At 35.9% G+C, this 19,507-nt stretch overlaps 1 protein-coding gene across 2 annotated transcripts in view; it reads left to right on the top strand.

Moving 5' to 3' along the window:
- BACH1 (BTB domain and CNC homolog 1) overlaps nucleotides 1-5,106 on the top strand; it is a 39,335-nt gene extending 34,229 nt beyond the window's left edge. For both annotated transcript variants that reach the window (XM_069074845.1, XM_069074844.1), the window contains one exon: nucleotides 4,036-5,106. In XM_069074845.1, the coding sequence (XP_068930946.1) occupies nucleotides 4,036-4,485 (450 nt within the window). In that variant the 3' untranslated portion in view covers nucleotides 4,486-5,106. The remainder of the gene's footprint in view (nucleotides 1-4,035) is intronic.
- Nucleotides 5,107-19,507: the final 14,401 nt, after the last annotated feature.

Genomic DNA, 19,507 nt, shown 5'->3' with positions numbered 1-19,507 from the left:
AGATTCTCTCTCTCTCTCTCTCTCTCTCTCTCCCCCCCCCCAGTTATTAAGCATTTTTCCCTCTCTTGAATTTTACTTTGTATTAGTCTTTTTCCCCTGCGTATTGCCATCATCCTACCACCCTGCAGAATTAGGCTCTTTACCATTTTGTGTAGTCTTTGTATTCCTAGCACCTGGCAGAATGTTTTGCAAATACTAGCCACTTTAGTAAGTGTTCATTGAATTGAATTCTGATAAGCCATGCACTAATTTTCTCATTGCATCCCAGCATTTGCTGTTTAAACTTAACAGATTGGTATTTGTGGTTTAATCCTCATGTTCTTGTTGCCAGTTTGTATTATAGTTGACACACTATCAGTCAGCTCCTAAAAAAATTGTCTTTTGTTCAAAGAAAGATGGTTAATCGCTATATTTTAACCACTTTGAAATTAAAATAACATTATTCTATAATAACATTACTTAATTATTGGCCATCCTCTTCTACTGAATACTCCTTCACCTTAATGTGAACAATTATATAATTGTGAATAACAGCATTCACTTGGTTTTATGTGCTTTAATTGCATACAATAGTACCCTGTGGGCATTAGATAGATACTTAGTTGTATTGATTTTATTTATTAATCAGTTTTGCCGAGAAAAGGAAGTAAAACACTGAGTTCCAACCCTAAAGTAATTAGATGTTTAAAAAGTTTGGGAGACATAGTTTCTGGGTAATTAATCATTTTATAAATAATGCTAGCATTTTATTAATAAAAGAGGTCATTGGCACTCTCAAATGCCAGAGATCCTTCATGGAACTTACTTATTGTTTATATGCCCTTGGAAGGGTGGGTGTTCCTGAGGGTGGCAATCAACTCTGATTGGTTAACAATTAATGAGTGAATGAATATTATATTGAGATTTGGGTTCATTCTAATGTGGGTCTTGGGGGTAGTGACTTAGATCAGCCAAAGTCTTGGTCTAAGAGACTTAACAATATACATATTAATGAGAGAATCCACTTCTACCCCAGTGAACAGTGTAATGTAATGCCAAAAGAAAGGCAACTTCCCAGGTTCAAAATACCAGCATAGGTGCTCTCTATTTTATTCAGTGACAAACCAAGAACAGAGAAGATCAAAACATGACATCATTCCAAATACAGCATTTACTAAGCTGATTAAATAATCTCCAAGTACTACCCCACCCCAGGACCTTCCAATCATTCAATCAATTACAAAGTCCCTGTTCCAAATACTTCTCCACCCCAGGCTATACCTTAATTAAGTCCACCACAAAGCCCCTCTTCTCAAATGGAGGTTAGTTTCCAAACATAAGTAAACTACATTCATTTGTTCAACCACAGAACACAAAAAGATCAAAAGTTCCCCACCCCTGGATCACAATTGAATCTACCCCAGAGTTACATCAAGTTTAAACACAGCACTTAATACCCAAATGGAGGTCTTTTCTTCATCTTGACACGAGGCAAGTTCTCAGCAATCTTAGTTCCTGGGGAGACAAGGCTTAGCAAAGCCACAAGATACATTGCCAGTCCCTTCATGAATTTATCCTCTGTCTGTAGAACAGTCCTAGAACCCCTGAACACATTAGCAAAGCCCTCTCTCAGGATTTCTGTAAACATACAACAAGAAAATCCTTCTTCAGGGCTTCTGAACCAACAGAAAGGCTCCCAGACCCCTGCAACAACAGCAGTGTCCTTCACCAGTGGACAGTATTCACTCTGTCTGCAGGACAGTCTCCAGACCCCTGCAACAACAGTACTGTCCCTCACCAGTGGACAGTATTCACTCTCTGTCTGCAGGACAGTCGCAGGGCTTCTTAGCGAACAGCCAGGTTCCAAGACTTCTTCAACAAAAGGACAGTCTTTCACCAGTGGACAAATCTGGCAAAATAACATCAAAACAGACAGACAAAGTACCAGCAAAACAGCCATGTCTCCTCAGTCCTTGGCAGCTCAGGGGGCAGGTCTCAAAAGTCCAGGGCAATTCAAAGCGGCCACCAGCAATTCTCTTAGTCTCTCTCTCTCCACGAGGTGCTGCTTCCAAAAAGATCTTCCGCCTCTCTCTAGTGTCTCTCCAAATCTACATCACCAGCTCCTCCCAGTTCAGGACTTTCTTTTCACATCAACAAGCCCATCCCACAGGTGGGATTAACAAACTCTGGGTTTTAACACAATCAATTTGAAAACCAAGCCAATAGAGGGGACTCTCCACATTCCATTACTATCACAAACAGGAATCTACCCATTTGTCTAAACTTAAAATTTCTTTTACTGTCTTTGATTAGATCTTAGCTTCTGTAAATCTTTAAGAAAGATTTCCAACATTGGTTGATTTTTGGATGAGGAAGTAGGAAAGAAGAAAAAACCTTAGTCCTAATTCAATATTTAGTTATTCATACAAGAGAGAAATAATCATTTATCTCAATAATTTAATTTTGCTTTTAAAACTGAAGGTACCAAATTTAGGACAGGAAGGACATAGCTTTCTGAATAGTTGACTTTGGTCATTTATATATTTACTGCATTAGGATTCAGTATAGATGTGCTGTGCTCTTAAATCAAGGGAAAAAAAGCTTCATATATCAATATGTACATATATATATAAATAACATTTAAAATTAAATTAAGAAGCACTCACATTACAAAACAAGTTTGTATTTTCCATTCTCCCTTTTTTTTTTTTGGAGGCACTTGTGGTTAAGTGACTTGCCCAGAGTCACATAGCTAGTAAGTATCTGAGGCCACAATAGAACTCAGGTGTTCCTACCTTTTCAATAGTTTAAAATTTAACTTAAAAGAGATTAGATTTTCCCAGTACTTGCAGGAATAATCCTATGCAAAGTATGCTTTAAAAACTATAGGCTTTCCTTTACCATTTCTGTTTTAGAAAAGTTAGTTTTTTTCCCAAGTAAGCCATCAATAAGTAAAAATTCCCCATTACACCAAAATATTCATAGTAGCACTGTTTGTGATAACAAAGAATTGGAAACAAAGTAGATATCCCTCAGTTGGGGAATGACTAAACAAATTGTGATACATGAACGTAGAGGTCCACAAGTATTGTACATTGCACACGTTTTTGGACTTCTTCAATATATTAGTAATCTATGCTGATTTTTTTTCCTCTTTCAAAAAGATATTTTTTATGAGATGGCTTTCTGGGAAGGGAGAGGGAGGACAGGTACTTGGAAAAACTGATGATGTCAGAAACAGAACACATCAATAAAAACTTAATCTTTACATAAAATAATCAATCTAGCATTCACTTATTTAGCAACCTCAACTCAGAGGACTTCCAAGAATGAGAAAATAAGCACAAACACGTTACATGCACAATAAAATGTTTTTAGTAGTCCATATAAGTTTTTAAAGACTCATAAGACAACTCTATAAGTTCTCTCCAAGGTGATTTTTCTTATTTTAACCAGCCTGTTAGAACGGTGTGTATTTGATTTTCCAGCCCACAGCCCATTAGACAAGTTCTCTTGTGAGCAAATACCTTGAAAGCAGCAAAACACTGACAGCAAGGAAGGAAGCATACAAATGGCAATAAGTTGACACAAACTCAAACTATAGCAGTCTGGTTAATTTATTTGTAATAGTAAACAGTTCTGTATTATCCAGCCAATCCCAAGTCTTTAAGAAATTACATGAAATCAGGAAAGAATGTAGTGCCTTTTAGAACAAATTCTCTCAAAAACAGTTTTAAAGTATTTGGTGTTCAGAAGGGTAACTGTCAGTTATTTGGCGTCTAGATGGCAGAGGAACCTGCAGCCTTGAGGCTACATGTGGCCTCCTAGGTCCTTGTGGGTATAGCCTTTTGACTAAATCCAAGCTTTAGAGAACAGATCTTTTTAGTGGAGCTTGGATTCAGTCAAAGGACCTAGCTAGACCCTAGCATATGAGATTTAGATAATTCCTTAATATTTAAATGAGACATTTGTGCTATCTAAAGTTTCTAATGAGTGTCGGTTTTTATGTTATCGGGCCAGAAAATATCATGGATTTTTTTTTTCTTCTCTCTACAGCAAAAGGAGAAGGAGAGTTTACTAAAGGAAAGGGATCATATTTTATCAACATTGGGTGAAACAAAGCAGAACCTAACTGGACTTTGCCAGCAGGTATGCAAAGAAGCAGCTTTAAGCCATGAACAAATCCAGATACTTGCAAAGTATTCTGCCTCAGATTGCCCACTTACATTGTTAATCTCTGAAAAAGAAAAATTTACTTCTGACTCTAAACTTTTGCCACCATCATGTATGGATTTACCTCATGGGCTTCCAAATGTTCCATTGGCCAGAGAACAAAGTTCCTCATATCCATGTGTGAGAGAAACAAATGATTCAGTACAGGAACAGCAGCAAGATTCCTATCAAAAATCCCCACGAACTTCATCATTGCTTATAGGACAATGTTGTCAGAGTGGGAGCATCACAGACTTCTGTCAGATGACTGGTAAATGCTCTGCTGATGATTAAAACTATGTTTTATTTCCTTCCTACCATTTACTTTACATTTTACTATACAAGTTTTTTTGTATTAACATGAAACTCTACTATAGGTTCCATACATTAGTTTCTGCTGTTTGCTGTTAAGCATGTTTCTGTTAAGTTGATATTATCATCCCCATGACCTCCATCAGAAAACCAGAGATAACTTCTATTAAAAAAGCATTTTCAATTGGATGTAATAATTACATTTGAGAATATGGCAGATCTTCTAAAAATCACATAAGAAGATAGTGGTTTTAACTTGTTAATGTTAATGTCCTGTATTTAAAGTAAAACTTGGAGTGAATGTCTGAAACACCTTGAGAAAGTCTGGGCCTCCCCCCCTTTTTTTGGCTGCTAGTAATCCTTAAGGTTTTAAAAACATAAAAAACAATCAGCTTTCAAGTCATCAGCAAACATTTATTAAATGCCTACTGTGTTCTAGGCACTGTGCTAAGTGCTGGAGATTCGAGGAAGGGGAAAGACAGTTCATGTCCTCAAGGAGTTTACAGTCTACTGGGAAGACAACATCCAAACAACTGTGTAAAAATAAGATATATACAGGATACATTTTGGATAATCTTGGAGGGAATGCAGTAGCATTGAGGGGTAGTGGGAAAGTTTTCTTGTAGAAAGTAGATTTTTAACTGAGACTAAACTAAGGAAGCCAGGAGGACAAGATGAAACAGAAAGTAATTCCAAGCATGAGATAGCCAGTGAAAATCCAGAGATAATGGAAGATAAGAGTATCTTGTATGAGGAACAAAATAAAAAGAAGGCCAGTGTCACTAAATCCAAGAGTATGTGAAGGGAGAGTAAGATGCAACACTTAATTTTTAAGTCCTATATATTTTGTTATTTAAGATTAAAAAAACCCTCTTCCTCTGCTATCAATAAATAGACAAATGCCTATTTTAGAGAAAACTTGACAGATGGGGAGGCATAGGCCTCCCAAATTCAGAAAATTGGGAAATAACTTTCCATGAATTAAGTATGAATTTCTGTTAAGCAGATTTCTGCTAATATAAAAGTGCTGAATAATCAGGTAAATGTTTAATTTATTAACAACCAATTTATGAATCTTCTGGGGCATACTACATGACACCACTACTGAATTACCTTTTTAAGTTTGAGTTTTAAAATTTTATCCTGCATTGCATTTTTAAAAGTTTTTCATTTTCACTGTTAAAGAGAGCTAAAAGGGGGAATGGAATTTGCAAGAATTCACTAGATATGGGTTAGTCAACAAGCATTTATTAAGCAACATGCTTTTCTGACATGTTGGGACATACTTGTTGAAAAACACTAATCAGTAAAGCACTAAAAATTTGAGTAGTAGAGAATCTTAATTAAGTTTTCATAGAAAATTAAATTTTCTGAATAGGGTTATATCCACTTGTATAGTACAAAGGCACAAGCAGACACCTTAACCTGAATGTTTTTGCAAAGTTCTATATTTTGATTTGGTGTGTAAAATGGTTTTTAATTCTTAGGTAAAGGCTTAGTTACTAAGGACATTGCATTGAAAAACTACCCAAAATGAACTGGTCCTTGGAATGGTGGTTGGTTCCATGATTATATTTATCTTGAGTCCTTAGAATGACTTATGAGATAATGTTTAGTGGTTCTGAGAAATAAACTCATAATGTATTGAATGACCCTAAAAATACACTTGCTATATCTTATATTGGGACCAATCTTAATATTTAAACCTTTTTTTAATTGTAATTTTCTCCCCCTTTATGATGTGGGAATATTCTCTAGTATTTTAATTACTTATATTATAGGTGTTGTAACAGGAAAATGAATTAGGTTTTGGTTTATTTTCTATAGGCTTCAGGAAACATTTGAAGTGGTCTGGAAAAATACCATTTTTATAATTGTAAATAACATGTAATAGATTAAAACGGAATTGTACATAAATGATCTCATATAGCCATTTCTTTTGATTTCATTCTTTATTTTTCAGCTTCACACAGTTGCATGTAAACTTTTTTCTGATTTGCAAAATGTCAACTCTTGTATAAGCCAATGGCTAGAATCTTTGATTCCCTACCTCATACACATAAATGTTTTTCGTATCAGCATGTGTATATGCAAAAATATTAGATAATCTGCTCTTATTACTACTGTAAATATTGGCAGATTTATTCAGTATTTTATGATAATGCCTCATTGTCTCCAGAGTTTAAAAATAATTTTCACGGCACTGGGTTTTAAATCTACATATTCAAATATGTAACTAAACTAACCTGAGGAATCCTTTTCTAAGGTTTGGCCAATAACTAAAATGTTTATTTCTTGATATATTCCTTATAACCAGCATGTAATACAAATAACTACACTACCTCATATGCAAGTGATTGTCAAATTATAAAACAGATGTGCAAAGAATATTTTAAAGAATTTTTATAAACATTTTTGCTTTTCCCCTTCATAAGGTGGGGAAGTTTTTATTCTGTATATTGCATAGATTATGCATGCAACAGAATGACAGTATAATACAATTGATACCTGACCACCATTTGTAGTCCTTCACAATTTGCTAAGGATATATTCATTGTACATGATACTCAAAATCATTTGCTTCCTGTCCTTTGCTTAAGTGTTTTAATGTCTTATGTAATTTTCTGAAAACAATTACATTGAACACAGTCTTAATTGTATTACATTATTTTTCAGACTTAAAAAAAATAATTTTAATACTAATGACAAATTATGTGCTACTCAGAGCTAATGTGAATATAATTTCTGTGCTAAATATTTTTCTTATTTTTAAAAACATTTGTTGAAGATCAATGTTTAATCATCCACATTTTAGTAATTGGAAATATATTTAATGCAGTAAGAATAAAGATTGCATGTTGATTCTGAGTTATATTATCAATTTGAAAGAAAACATGGCAATATTACAAATTCTCAGGTAAACTTTTTTTAGTCATGAAACATGTATTTTGAACTTGTGTTTTAAGTGTCAATGCATGTAATAAACCATATTTTGAAACTTTTTGGGCAAAATGTAAATTTAGCCATAACAATAAAAAATGGAATATGGATTGTAAAATCTGAAATAATAACAGCTTTGTATCTTTCAACATCTTTCTATTGTAACAAAATTATTATCCCTCCTAATAGGGCAAGATCGTATTAAAACTATAATTCTGTAATATTTGTTACACCTTTTTCATCATGCTATTTTTTAACCTGATGTTGGTTAAAAATAGCCAAACCACCAGACATTAGTTTGTTTGATCCTTGGCAATAAATTTGCTGTTGAATAAATACCCTAGAATTTATTTAGTAATGAATATTGTTAATTTTTTGTTTACTTGTGTGTTGTGGAAATTTACTAATCTTATACTTTTGTGAAAACAGTGAACCTGGTATGGGCTTTATGTGAATATAAATGTTAGTAAATTATCATGTGTAACAGGAATGGATATTCATTCTACCATTCAAAGGTCTAGAAGAGCACACATTTTAACCTCTTCTTTTTAAAAAAAATGCTTAATTCCAATTCTTGTTTTATGAGAGTAGTACTCCTTAAGGCTCCATTTTAGGGCAAAATATGTGTGTGGTAAATCAAACAGCTATTTACTGTTTCCCAGCTTATTTTATCCTTAGTTTAGAACTTTAACTCTTTGTTTAAAAAAAAAAGTTTTTATTGAATTTTTTTGTTTGTTTCTTAGATCACCATGGTATTCTGTGGATAGGGGGAAAAAAAAGCACAACAGTCTGAAAACATGTGCAATGTATAACACCACTTACCTCCCACAAAGGGATAGGCTGGGCCGGGGTTGGGGGTGGGGTAATCTTCTCATATCTTTTCATTTGATCTTCATAATTTTGTTATATTTATTTCTAAAATTTTTGGTGTGTCATTCTTTTCATTAACATTGCTGTAATTACTTGTGTGTATTGTTTTCTTCGCTCTTTTCATTTCACTCTGCATCAGTTCATACAGATCATTCCATGCTTCTCTGTATTCATCACACTCAGTCCTCTCTATTCCCCTGCTCCCTTTTCCCCCCCTCCCATTTTATGTACCCTCTTATTTGTAATGTAGCCCCACAAAGGAAGCATTCATCTAGAGAAGGTGTTTCTAGATTCTATCCATAATCTCCTCTGCCTCTTCACTGTCGCCTCTACCAGATTTCCACTTCTACCTCTCTGTCTCCTTATGTACGTTTACCGTGTTTCCCCGATAATAAGACATATCCCAAAAATAAGCCCTCCCCTTACTGTGTAAGATTCCTCTAAAATAAGCCCTCCCCCGAAAATAAGCCCTATTGAGATTGCTACTGTAGTGAATGTGATCCCCTGCGCTACACGCTACATTACGGTACCCTCTGTATGCACCATCTCCCCTCTCCCCCCCCGTGAAACGCACGCCACGCTCTGAGCTGCATCCAATCAGAGCTGCAGCAGTGAGCGCGTCATCCTGTTCTTCCCCAGTGATTTGCTTATTGAATAAAGGTACATTTTTTTGTTCACATTTACCTTTTTATTAAAATTGCTGTCAATGTTCATTAAAATAAGCCCTCCCCTGAAAATAAGCCCTCTGGTGTTTTGCTGTCCAAAAAAAATTAATAAGACAGTGTCTTATTATCAGGGAAACACGGTAGAAAGAAGTCTCTTACTGGTCTTTTTATTGTCACTCTTGCATTTATTCACTTTTCTTCCATTTCTGTTATTTGGGTTGATGGAGAAGCAGATAATCTCTTCAGTTTTGTTTTGTTTTTTTTTTCCTAAAACTGTTTCAAATTCCTTATTGTTGAATATCCATCCATAGAAAAAACATGGTTAAACTCAGATTGTCAGGATAGGTCACCTTGGGCTGCATGCATTCTGAGTTTCCGCTGCAATTTTGAAACACATTATTCCTTTCCCTCCTTTTTCTAGTGGGTTCAAAATGGTCTTATGTTATTCAGATGTCCTTTTCTTTGTATTTGAAGGTCTTTCACCTCATGACTTACTGTTGAACTTATGCATTTTCTCCTGATGAACTTATTGTTTCTGAGTTGAACTGTTAAATTTAACCACTACTATGTATGTCTTGGAACTGGCAGCCTTGGGTTTTTTTTCTGGAGTAGATAGATAAGAGAATTGTTTCAACTGGAATTTCATTTATGTCCAAAAATTTTAGGTAATTCTCTTTTATAATTTCTTTCATTATGTTTTTTTTGTCCTGTTATGTTCTTCTGGGAAACTTGTGATCCTCAGGTTGACTCTGCACATACTGTCTTTTGAGTTCAGTATGTTTTGCTTGCCTAATGAGCCTGTTTTTTAAAATCTTTTTTTTTTTTTCTTTTTCTAGGTTGTCCTTCACTTCTGTGTATTTGCATTCCAGTCTAATGTTATTTCTTTTCATTTTTTGGTGAAGCTTGCCATTGCAGATTTCAATTTTTCTGTTTGATTCGTTATTTTTGCTGTGTAGGACATAAATTTTGTTCTTATTCTCATTTTGCTTTTAAATCACTCAGGAACAGGATTTTGTAATTCGACGTTCTCAAACTCCTCAGGGTCCTTTGTCTCATTAAGTGTTGGGACATTTTCCTGTATTTTGCAGTATGTATTCATAACTGCCTGAACTCATTTACTATATCAGAAGGCCATATTTCCTTCTGTTCTTACTGTTTTTCCGGTTGATTTATCTCTTGATGTTCAAGGTCTTTGAATTTTCTTCTTCCTGAAATCTTTGGTATTTTCAGTCTTTTCCTCCCCTATACTATTTCACTTGGTGATCTCATCAAACTCCCATCAATTTAATTACCATCTACCATGACTTCCAGCCTTACATCTCCAACTACTTTTTAGGTATCTCAAACTGGATGTCCAATAGACGTCTTAAACTCGACATGACCAAAATGGAACTCCTTGTCTTTCACCCTAAATTTTCCCCTTCCAGCCCCTAGCCCCCACCTTCCTCTGTTACTGTAGAGAGCAATGCCATTCTCCCAGTCCCTCAAGCCCACATCCTAGGAATCAACTAGGTTTATTTACTAATCACCTCCCATATCCAGTCTGCTACCATGGCTTGTTGATTTCACCTTTACAACATCTCTGTAAAATGTGGTTTGAGCATGAAGAACAACATGACATAGAATAAAATGTTGTTTCACAATAAGCTGGATTTCTCATGTACCTTGAAGGGTATTTGAACTAGAATAAGAAATTTTCTTTTTTCTTAAAAAAAAAAATACCTGGACCTTTCTGTGATTTTATCAGTATAAGGACACCATACGGACTCTTCTATTAATAAAGAAGAAAATTAATTTTGGAATCATTTTCCTCTTGAAATGTTCATGTTTGGTGGGTATTTCTTGAAAACTAGTACTCAATGCAAGATCACAATATCCATATCTAGAAAGGTAAAGTGACTTTTTGTGAAAAAATTTAAAAATATTGATAATGAGTTTACAAAATGGTACTTTTTACGTGAAACCTGAACCCCAAAATCTATTGATATGAGACTTCTCATTGGTGAAAATCAATCCCTCATCTCATGTGAATGGTGGATGGGGTAGTCCCCTTAAGGGTTATGTCTTTAGTCTCTTCAGGTTCTTTAGTCTCAAAGAATACCTGTAGCTTCGAGTGTTAAAGGAGAAAATGTAGGGAATGCCAGCCTTTTTTCAGGTTTTTGAAAGGAGAAAAAGACACCTTGAAGAAGCTGAATGTTTAAATCTCAAACCTGTTCTACCATCACAGCTATAAATATCCCTTCCAAAACAGGTAGTTAATTGCTGCTTTAAAGTTGAGGTGCATTTTATTTTCTAGAGTTTGAAACTTTCATTGTCCTGAAAGTGTATAGAGAATAAATTAAAATATTTTTGTAGTATCCTATTAGTCATAGAGAACCTGACTTCATGAGATATTTAATCTTTCCTTTCACTGTATGCACAGTATGTTCTAAGCATGTTTTAAAGAATACACCCAGGAGCTTGTATTTTTAAAGTTAAGTTGAGAGGGGCGGCCAGGTAGCGCAGCGAGTAAGAGCACCAGCTCCAGTGTTGAGAAGACCTGGAGATCGAATCCCGGGCTCAGACACTTAGCACCCACCCAGAAACATCTGGCCATGTAACCTTGAGCAAGTTACTTAACCCCAATTGCTTAGGGGCGGCCGGGTGGCTCAGTGAGTAAGAGCACTGGCTCCAGTGTCAGGATGACCTGGATCAAATCCGGGCTCAGATACTCAGCACCACACCCAGAAATAACTGGCCGTTGTAACCTTGAGCAAGTTACTTGACCCCAATTGCTTCAAAAAATAAATAAATAAAGTTTATAAGATGGTTTTCCTAGTAATGGCTAGGATGTAGAGTTCTGAACTCAGTGGGTGTGTAGTTATTGTTGTTCACTGATAGCTGGGAGTTTCTATCATTCCAAATAAGTGAATGGCAAAGCACCTGAATGAAACTAATCAGATTTAGTTTAGGTAACTAGGGACAGAGAACTCTGATACCTTATTGGGGAAAAAATCCTTTTCATTTTATTCTCATTTGTAGAGAAGAGAAGATTCACAAGACATGAACATACAAATTAACTTTAAACGAAATTTTGGGAATGATTGGCAATGCATATTAACCATTAAATATGTACCTCATAACTGTACACTTAAGCATATGTAAATATATGAACCATTAAATGTGTGTACCTCAAAACTTTATAATAAGGGGATGTAAATATACTGAAAGTAATCACAAGACGAAATTTTGGAGAAAAATGTATTAAAATTTCTATGTTATTAAAATTATTATTAAAAATTTCTCTGCTTGTAGACAGTGATTTGATTTTTCTTCCTGAAGCAATCCTGTTTCTTTTGCTTATGTTACTCTCTTCTTTCTGGTGGCAAGTAAGGATACTTATAAAGGATGATCTTCCTTTATTTCTTAACTTTTTCTGTAATTTTTTTTATGATGGTTGAGTAATAATCCCATTTCCTTCATTATCTCTTTGAAATACAGACAGTAGAAGAACATGAAAATATCATGTGTCATTTGATCTGTCAGGTCTTCATCCTGTCCTTTCTGAATCCAATCTTGCTTAGAGTTAAGCCTCTTAATGTATCTGAAGAGTTGATCCCTGGAGTCTGTTGGAAAGAGAAGAACCAGTTCTACTCTTCATGTTACCTCCTTTGACCACCCTTTCCACCTACCATTTCTGCCTAGGAAAACGTGGCAAACAGGTTGAAAACACTTTGATTTCCATTAAAAAATGAAATACTTTCTAAGTTTCCCCACAATCAGGATCTACAAGACTTCAAAAATGTAAAGCTTACATATTTGTGATACAAATACAGTTAAATTCTTCCTGCCTTTTAAGTTTTTTTTTTTTTTAAAGACAGGCTTATAACTAAGACAATTCAATAAAGTTATAAAAAAATGAATAGGCTTATGTTATACTTTGGTTTTGCTCCCATAAAAAAACCCTGCTGCATGTCTAAAATCTATTTTAAAAAACTAGTTGATACTTTTCCTTTCTGAAAAAAAATTAAAATTGTATATTTCTTCAAAAAATATTGCTAGTTGCAGTAAGAAAGATAAGGTTGAATTAAAAAGAGATATATAGGCATACAGATCAAAATTTTGAAAGATAAATGAAATTATGATATGTTTATGTAAGTTAAATATTTTCTTAGAAATATATGAATCTGAACCTAACCTGCCATTTCTAAAATTCAAGCTATAAGTAATGAATCCTATAATATAGTATCGTCTTTGGTGAATTAAACTTTTGTTCATCTCCTAACACTAAATGTCCTTAATAAAGTAGATAGGAATGTACCAACTAGTTATTTATTCTTTGATCACAAAATGAATATATTTTAAAATATATAAATGACAGTTTGAATAATTTTAAAAGAATATGTCAGTGGGGATAGTATTATCTACTTTTGAATCTCCCTTTTCCATCCTCTATTTGTAGGCTTCTTCATCAATAGTGGTATTCACATAGTAAGTACTCAAATCAATACTGTTTATTGGTTTATGTTAGAGCAGGAGACTTCAGCTTCAGTATTATTTTACTGTTATAAAGGAAACTCAAATGCCACTTTATCTCAATTCTTATGTTAATGTAAATTGAATTCAAAGTTTCCCAATAAATTAAATTGAATTTATATCTTTTGGTGATAGTAATTGATTCTCATTAGAAAGTCTTCCCGAATACCAGGTACCTTTGACTTTGGAAATGGAAGACCCAAACTTGTTTTTTCCTATTTGATGTAGTGCACTGCATTTTAAATCCTTTATTATTTATTTTTCTTTTTACTTGTTTCTCCCTCATTTCTCCAGTTATATTGTAAGCTCACTTAGAGATAGAGGATTGTCTTATATTTTTCTGTATCTCTTGCATGAAATTAATATGAACAACGAAAACTATAAATAATATCAGGGATCCAAATATGTTATTATGCTCAATATGCAATTATCTAGCCAATAGAAAACTGCTGTCTTACATGCTTAATTCTGCCAACTGTTTTAGTACAGAAAGAAAAGAAGCCATGCCTTTTGGTATTTATATTGGAAAAAGCAATAAATTTCTGAAACTTTCTCCACTGAGCTTTTAAAATTTAATATATATTATCTGAATTTATGAAAAACAATGAGTTTTTTATACTGACATGTTATAAGAATGTGAGAATTACTCTATTTCCTTTTGCTTCTTAAATCAAATAACAGATTTGTAATTCTGTTGCGGTGAACTGGATATTATTTTGTTAATTGGTCAGCAATCTCTCAAACAATCATTCAATGGATGCAAAAAAAAATAAAATTCTAGGGATGTCATCCAAACATTGACATTGAAATAACCTATATCTGGATTTTTCCACCAGAAAAATGTTTACAATTTCCTACCTTATTTTTGCTTCCTTTTCAGTTACAGTAACTGTCAAAAGTGATATGACTTAGAACTTAAGATATTTCATCTTTAATTAGTTCATCTGAAATAATTCCTCAACATGTACTTCTCCTGTGGGGAAAGGGTCTTTACAAAATTTGTATTAGTGATGTGTTTTCACATGGGGGGAAATTTGAACGTGAAAGTTTGTATGGTTTTCCTTTAATATATATTTCAGTTTAAATGAGAAGATGAAATAAATGTAATTTTGTCCTAGGCTATTAAAGCTACAAGGGAAGCAAGAAGTGTAAACTGATTTATTTTTCAGGGCAGCAGGGAGTGAATTTGACTGAGAAAGGGAGGAGAGATTTTTAAAGCCAAGCATAAGCACCTTTCCAGAGGACTGCTGCTGTGAACATCTTCAAGGTTCTGATTGCATAGTATAGTGAACTCTCTATTCAGCAGTAAATTAAAGCAAAACATTCACAGAAATCAAAGTATAGCATTCACAATGTTATGACATAACAAGTCAGCACTAAAGTGGCCACATAGTTTTAAGCAAAAGAAATCATTCAGTAAGTCCTTAACTCAATCATCCTTAAGGAGCAGGTCTCCTTAAGGGACACAAAGTAAAAAGGTCAAAGTTCTCAACTCCTAGGTCATAGTAAATCATAATCTCAGCATTAGGTACCCAAGAAGAGGTCTTTTTATCTTGACTCACAGCTGGATCTCAGATTCCATGGTCTCTCCCATTGTTCTCGCTCTTGCCCAGATCTACCCAACTGTTACCTAGAATCAAAGGCAGACAGCTCACAGCTCCTTATCCAGTTTCTTGTCTAGTCCTCATTCCATATTTAAGCTCACAGTGTGCAGTCTACCTCAAGTCCTTCACATTTTCTGTTTCTGGGAAGACAAAGCTTAAAAGAGCCACAATAACATTGCACATTGCTGGCACCATCATCAATTCACTATGTGCCTGTGAAATTAACACAACCAAACAAGGTCTGAGAACTCAACACATATCACAAACATCAACACAGACAGAAGAGACAGAGTGCCGCAACCACAAATGTTCCCTTCTCAAAATCTGCCATCACAAGTGCTCTCTCAGTTCTACTGTCTCCCAACCTGGGCTTCTCCTTATATATGGTCATTAAGCTCCTCCCTGTTCTGCCTGTTCCTATTGCATCAGCAACAGGGGTTCACAAGTTCTGTTTCTTCAAAAACACTTGATATAATCAGGGCAAGGCTTAAAAGAAACTTGAACTGAAACAAGGTGCTAAATAATTAAATAGGTGAAATAAGGCTTTAACTACTTTGCTTGCCACTACAGAGATGTAGGGTAATAGGTGACAAGGATGGCAGCTTTTTATATGAAGATGCTAAGAAAATGGTTGAAACAGCTGTTGTGCAGAGTGCAATACCTAAAGGGTCACAACTGTTGGCACAACTTTTGATAATGAGGAAAAGTTGAGATTAGATAAAGTAACAATTTTTCAGACCTAGGCAGAATAGGTTTGATACTTCCTCAGCAGCATTTGAATAAGAGTAGAGATAACAACTGAAAAGATATAAAGAATATGGAAGCAAGAGACAGAAGAAGAATGTAAAAACATGGCACTTACTCTACTAGAAGAATGGTTGCAAGGGTGTGGGTATTCAAAATGAGTGGAGGCTGATGGGGAAAGCAAAGGGCAACAAAAGGTGGATTTTAAAGCTAAAAGGAGAAAATAGATTAAGGAAAAAGACTGCTGACTGGGGAAGATGGGAGAATGGTAATTAGCAATAGAAAAAAGTAGAAAGGTTATCATTTTGATTTTGTTTTCTCCACCAAAATGAATAATTTTGTAGTGGAAGGGCAGAATACAAATAGGAAGTTCATACCTAAGATAAGGAAGAGAGAATTTAGTAGGTTTTTTTTAAGGTGTTATTTTCCTCAGTCAGGCTGTTGACTCTCATTTTGTAATTTTCTTGCATTGTTCTAATTTCTCTTCCCAACTTTTTCTCCACTTCTTTTATCTGCTTCTTAAGGTCCTCTATGCTCTGCAACCAGCTCGTATTTATCTTGGAAGCTTTTGGTGCTAGAGTTCTGACTTCACTGTCTTCTTCCTGTTCCATGCTTTGATCCTTTTTGTCCCCAAAATAGGAGCTTAATGTTGGATTCCTCTGTTTGCTTTGCTTCCTTTGCTTGGTCATGTTGCCACTCAATTACTTGACTTTTGGCTTTTTGCCACAGTAGGACTCTGCCACCAGATAGGGGAGCTTCCATCCCAAACTCTGGGGTTTTCTCAGCTGCCGGAGGTATTAGTTGGCCTCTCTGAGGCCTCCACACCCTCTGGCAAGCTGATCACATATCCCAGGACCTCCACCCTAGACTGCAATCCAGATCTAAGCAGGTTAAAGCAAGAGCGATTACCCCTCAGACAGGTCTCTTGGTCTCCCTACACTCTGCAGGCCAGGAGCTGAAGCTGCCATGTGGTGGTGGCTTTACCGCAGCCCTCAGTGGCTTCTTGGCAGGGGGCTGGGAGAGAGGAGGCAAAAGCCAATGCACTCCCAACTACTGGGTCCCAAACTCCACACTGCACTGACCTCTCACTTTGTCCTTAGCATTTATGTGCTGATAATTCTGGACCTCCACAGCTGCTGGTAATCTGGAGTCCCTCCAGCCTGCAACTGGTCAGGCCTACCCTGGGGCTAAAACCTCTGGGTGAAGCTGGGCTCAGCTCCCAGAGTGCTGCACTGGCTGATTCCTGCCAGCCTGTTGGGCTATCCTCAGCAGGAGGTTAGCTTCTCTGCATCATTTTGTGGGTTCTGTAGCTCCAGAGTTTGTTCAGAGTCCCCTTTATATGGATTGGAGGTGCGGAGGTCCTGTTTCTACTCTGCCATCTTGAATCCGCCTCCCAAATTTAGTAGTTCTTAATATATTTAAGTCATCTAAGGAGGATCAACCATATTCTCTCATACCGTAAGATCTAGCAGATTTTTCTGGTGAAATGGTATTAATGACAGTTGAAAGTTATGGAGAACAGAAGTGGGATTGGAGAAAAGCAAATGCCCCATTTTTCCAAAGAGGGGAGGGAATGGAGCTTATGGACTCCAGCTACTGAGCTTGACAAAGAACGTTATTAAAAGAGATGGTTAGTGACTATCTAGAAAAGGAAGTAGTAATCAAAGAGAACCAGCATGAAAAGGATGCATTAATCAAAAAGAACCAAGAAACACACCAACCAATTTGATTTTCTTTTTTGACAAGCTATTAAACTGGTTGATTAGGGGAATAATTTAGATATAATATAGTTCGATTTTAGGAAAGCATTTGATAAAATTTGTCATGATGTGAAACCCAGCTTCAAGCCCATATTACAGAGACATCAAACTCTGATTATATATCTGTAAGAAGGTCACAAAAAATCAGAAGAGAAGGAATATTGGTGTTGAGAATTAACCACATTTGGAGAAAGAATCTGTAAGGCCCTTTGACAGAACTACATTCTGAAGGAAAGTGTTCTGAAGAGGTATGGGTTGGATATTGACAATTGACAAAGGGAGATTTTGTTTTGGAGTAACATCAACTGGGACACTGGCACACACAAAAAAGTGGTGAGAATGGTCTAGAGCTGAGATCAGATCAAATGAACAGATATAGCCATTGGGGCAGTTGATAACAGACTTTCAGTCTCTGTTTTTCCCAATGATAGAGAAATTGTTACCCAAAGTTTAAATCCTTTTTTCTTTCCCCAATAACCCTCTTCAGAATGGTTATAAAACTAATTAAAGTTGAAAGTGGGGGAATTGAGAGAATCAAGACAGCAAGTGATTAATTGTGGGAATTGACTGAACCACACTGACTCTATCTTGCAATTCCATTCTGGAGCCAGATCAGTTCCCTTTCTATTCAATTACAACCTGAATCCAATGTCTGTCTTGTGAGAAAATCTTATGGAATTGGGAGAAAACCTTATCACATTATTTGAACCTAGCCTTATGTGGCTGGGAAACTGGAGCACTTTTTCCTGTTGCTCAGAGACTTAATCAAGGACCTAGGTTGTACTCACCAGAAATCCAATCAGACTCAAAGACTGATACAAGGCCTTCTCTCACAATTGTATATCTCAAGCTACTTACATGTCTTATCTGAAAACTGGCCCTGTTATTGTTTCCATGTTCCCTTGATTGTTTGGGCACTTGGGGTGTGGGACACCTCTTTTTCTGAATTCAGGGAATAGTAGCTATTCACTCTCCCCCTCCCAACTTGGAACATCCCTAGATTTTCCTCTAATTAGGAATTAGATTACCTTGTGTTGCATCGTTTCCTTTTAATTAATTGTCCTTATTTGATTTCTTGTTTTTATTGTATAAAAGTCTGTCTCCTCTTGCATTTGGGGTCCAGCCTTAAACTGAGGCTATTGGTTTGTATGCATTGTTCTTGGTTCTGATTTGTTAGGCAACTGACATGCACTGCTTAATAAATCAATAATCTTGGGAAATTGAACCTTTGTTTTCCTCAGTCATTATATCTTTCACCTGTCTTAAGAGAAAGAGGTGACCTTGGCCATAAGTCTGATGGGGTGCTTGGGATCTACGTTTGTAAAATCTATTTGTAAACTCAATTTGTAATACCAATTTGTAACATCAGTAATGATGGGGTGCTTGGGATCTATATTTGTAACATCAGTCTGTAAAACTTTGTAGTATCAGTTTGTGAAATCATACTCCATTCCCCCACCCCAGTCGCAGAGCATTAATTCTGTCCTTTCTTCTCCCCCCCCCCCCCCCCCCCGGCTCCAAAGCATTAATTGTGCCCAGCAACAACTCATGGATTGTTTATCTCAGCCTTGAAACACTAACAAGCTATACCTATCAATCCTTCACAAAAGTATCTATAAACATTCCAGCTTAGGCAGCTATTATCTCCCCCTTGTATAGTGTCCCGCTGCCCCCATGAATCTGGTACCCTATCTCTAGGTTGACTCCTTGGCTGCTTCAATGAATCCTTCAGGGCCCTATCTCTGGGTTAACTCCTTGGCCCATTATCCCTTGAGTCTCCAGTTAGCCTTGGTTCCCAGACATTAATCTTGTCAAACATGACGCTGATGGGTGGCAGACTGGACACTTTTCCATCAACCCTTGACCGCTCACTGACTTAGTGATGTTTTCAAGCCTAAAACCATAC

This window comes from Petaurus breviceps, unplaced genomic scaffold (assembly GCF_028583685.1).
Source record: "Petaurus breviceps papuanus isolate PSGF00001 unplaced genomic scaffold, PetGlider_PUasm1.0 90897, whole genome shotgun sequence".
Classification (NCBI taxonomy): domain Eukaryota; kingdom Metazoa; phylum Chordata; class Mammalia; order Diprotodontia; family Petauridae; genus Petaurus; species Petaurus breviceps.
Note: the sequence above shows the minus strand (reverse complement) of the source record. Positions and strands in the feature narration are given on the sequence as shown.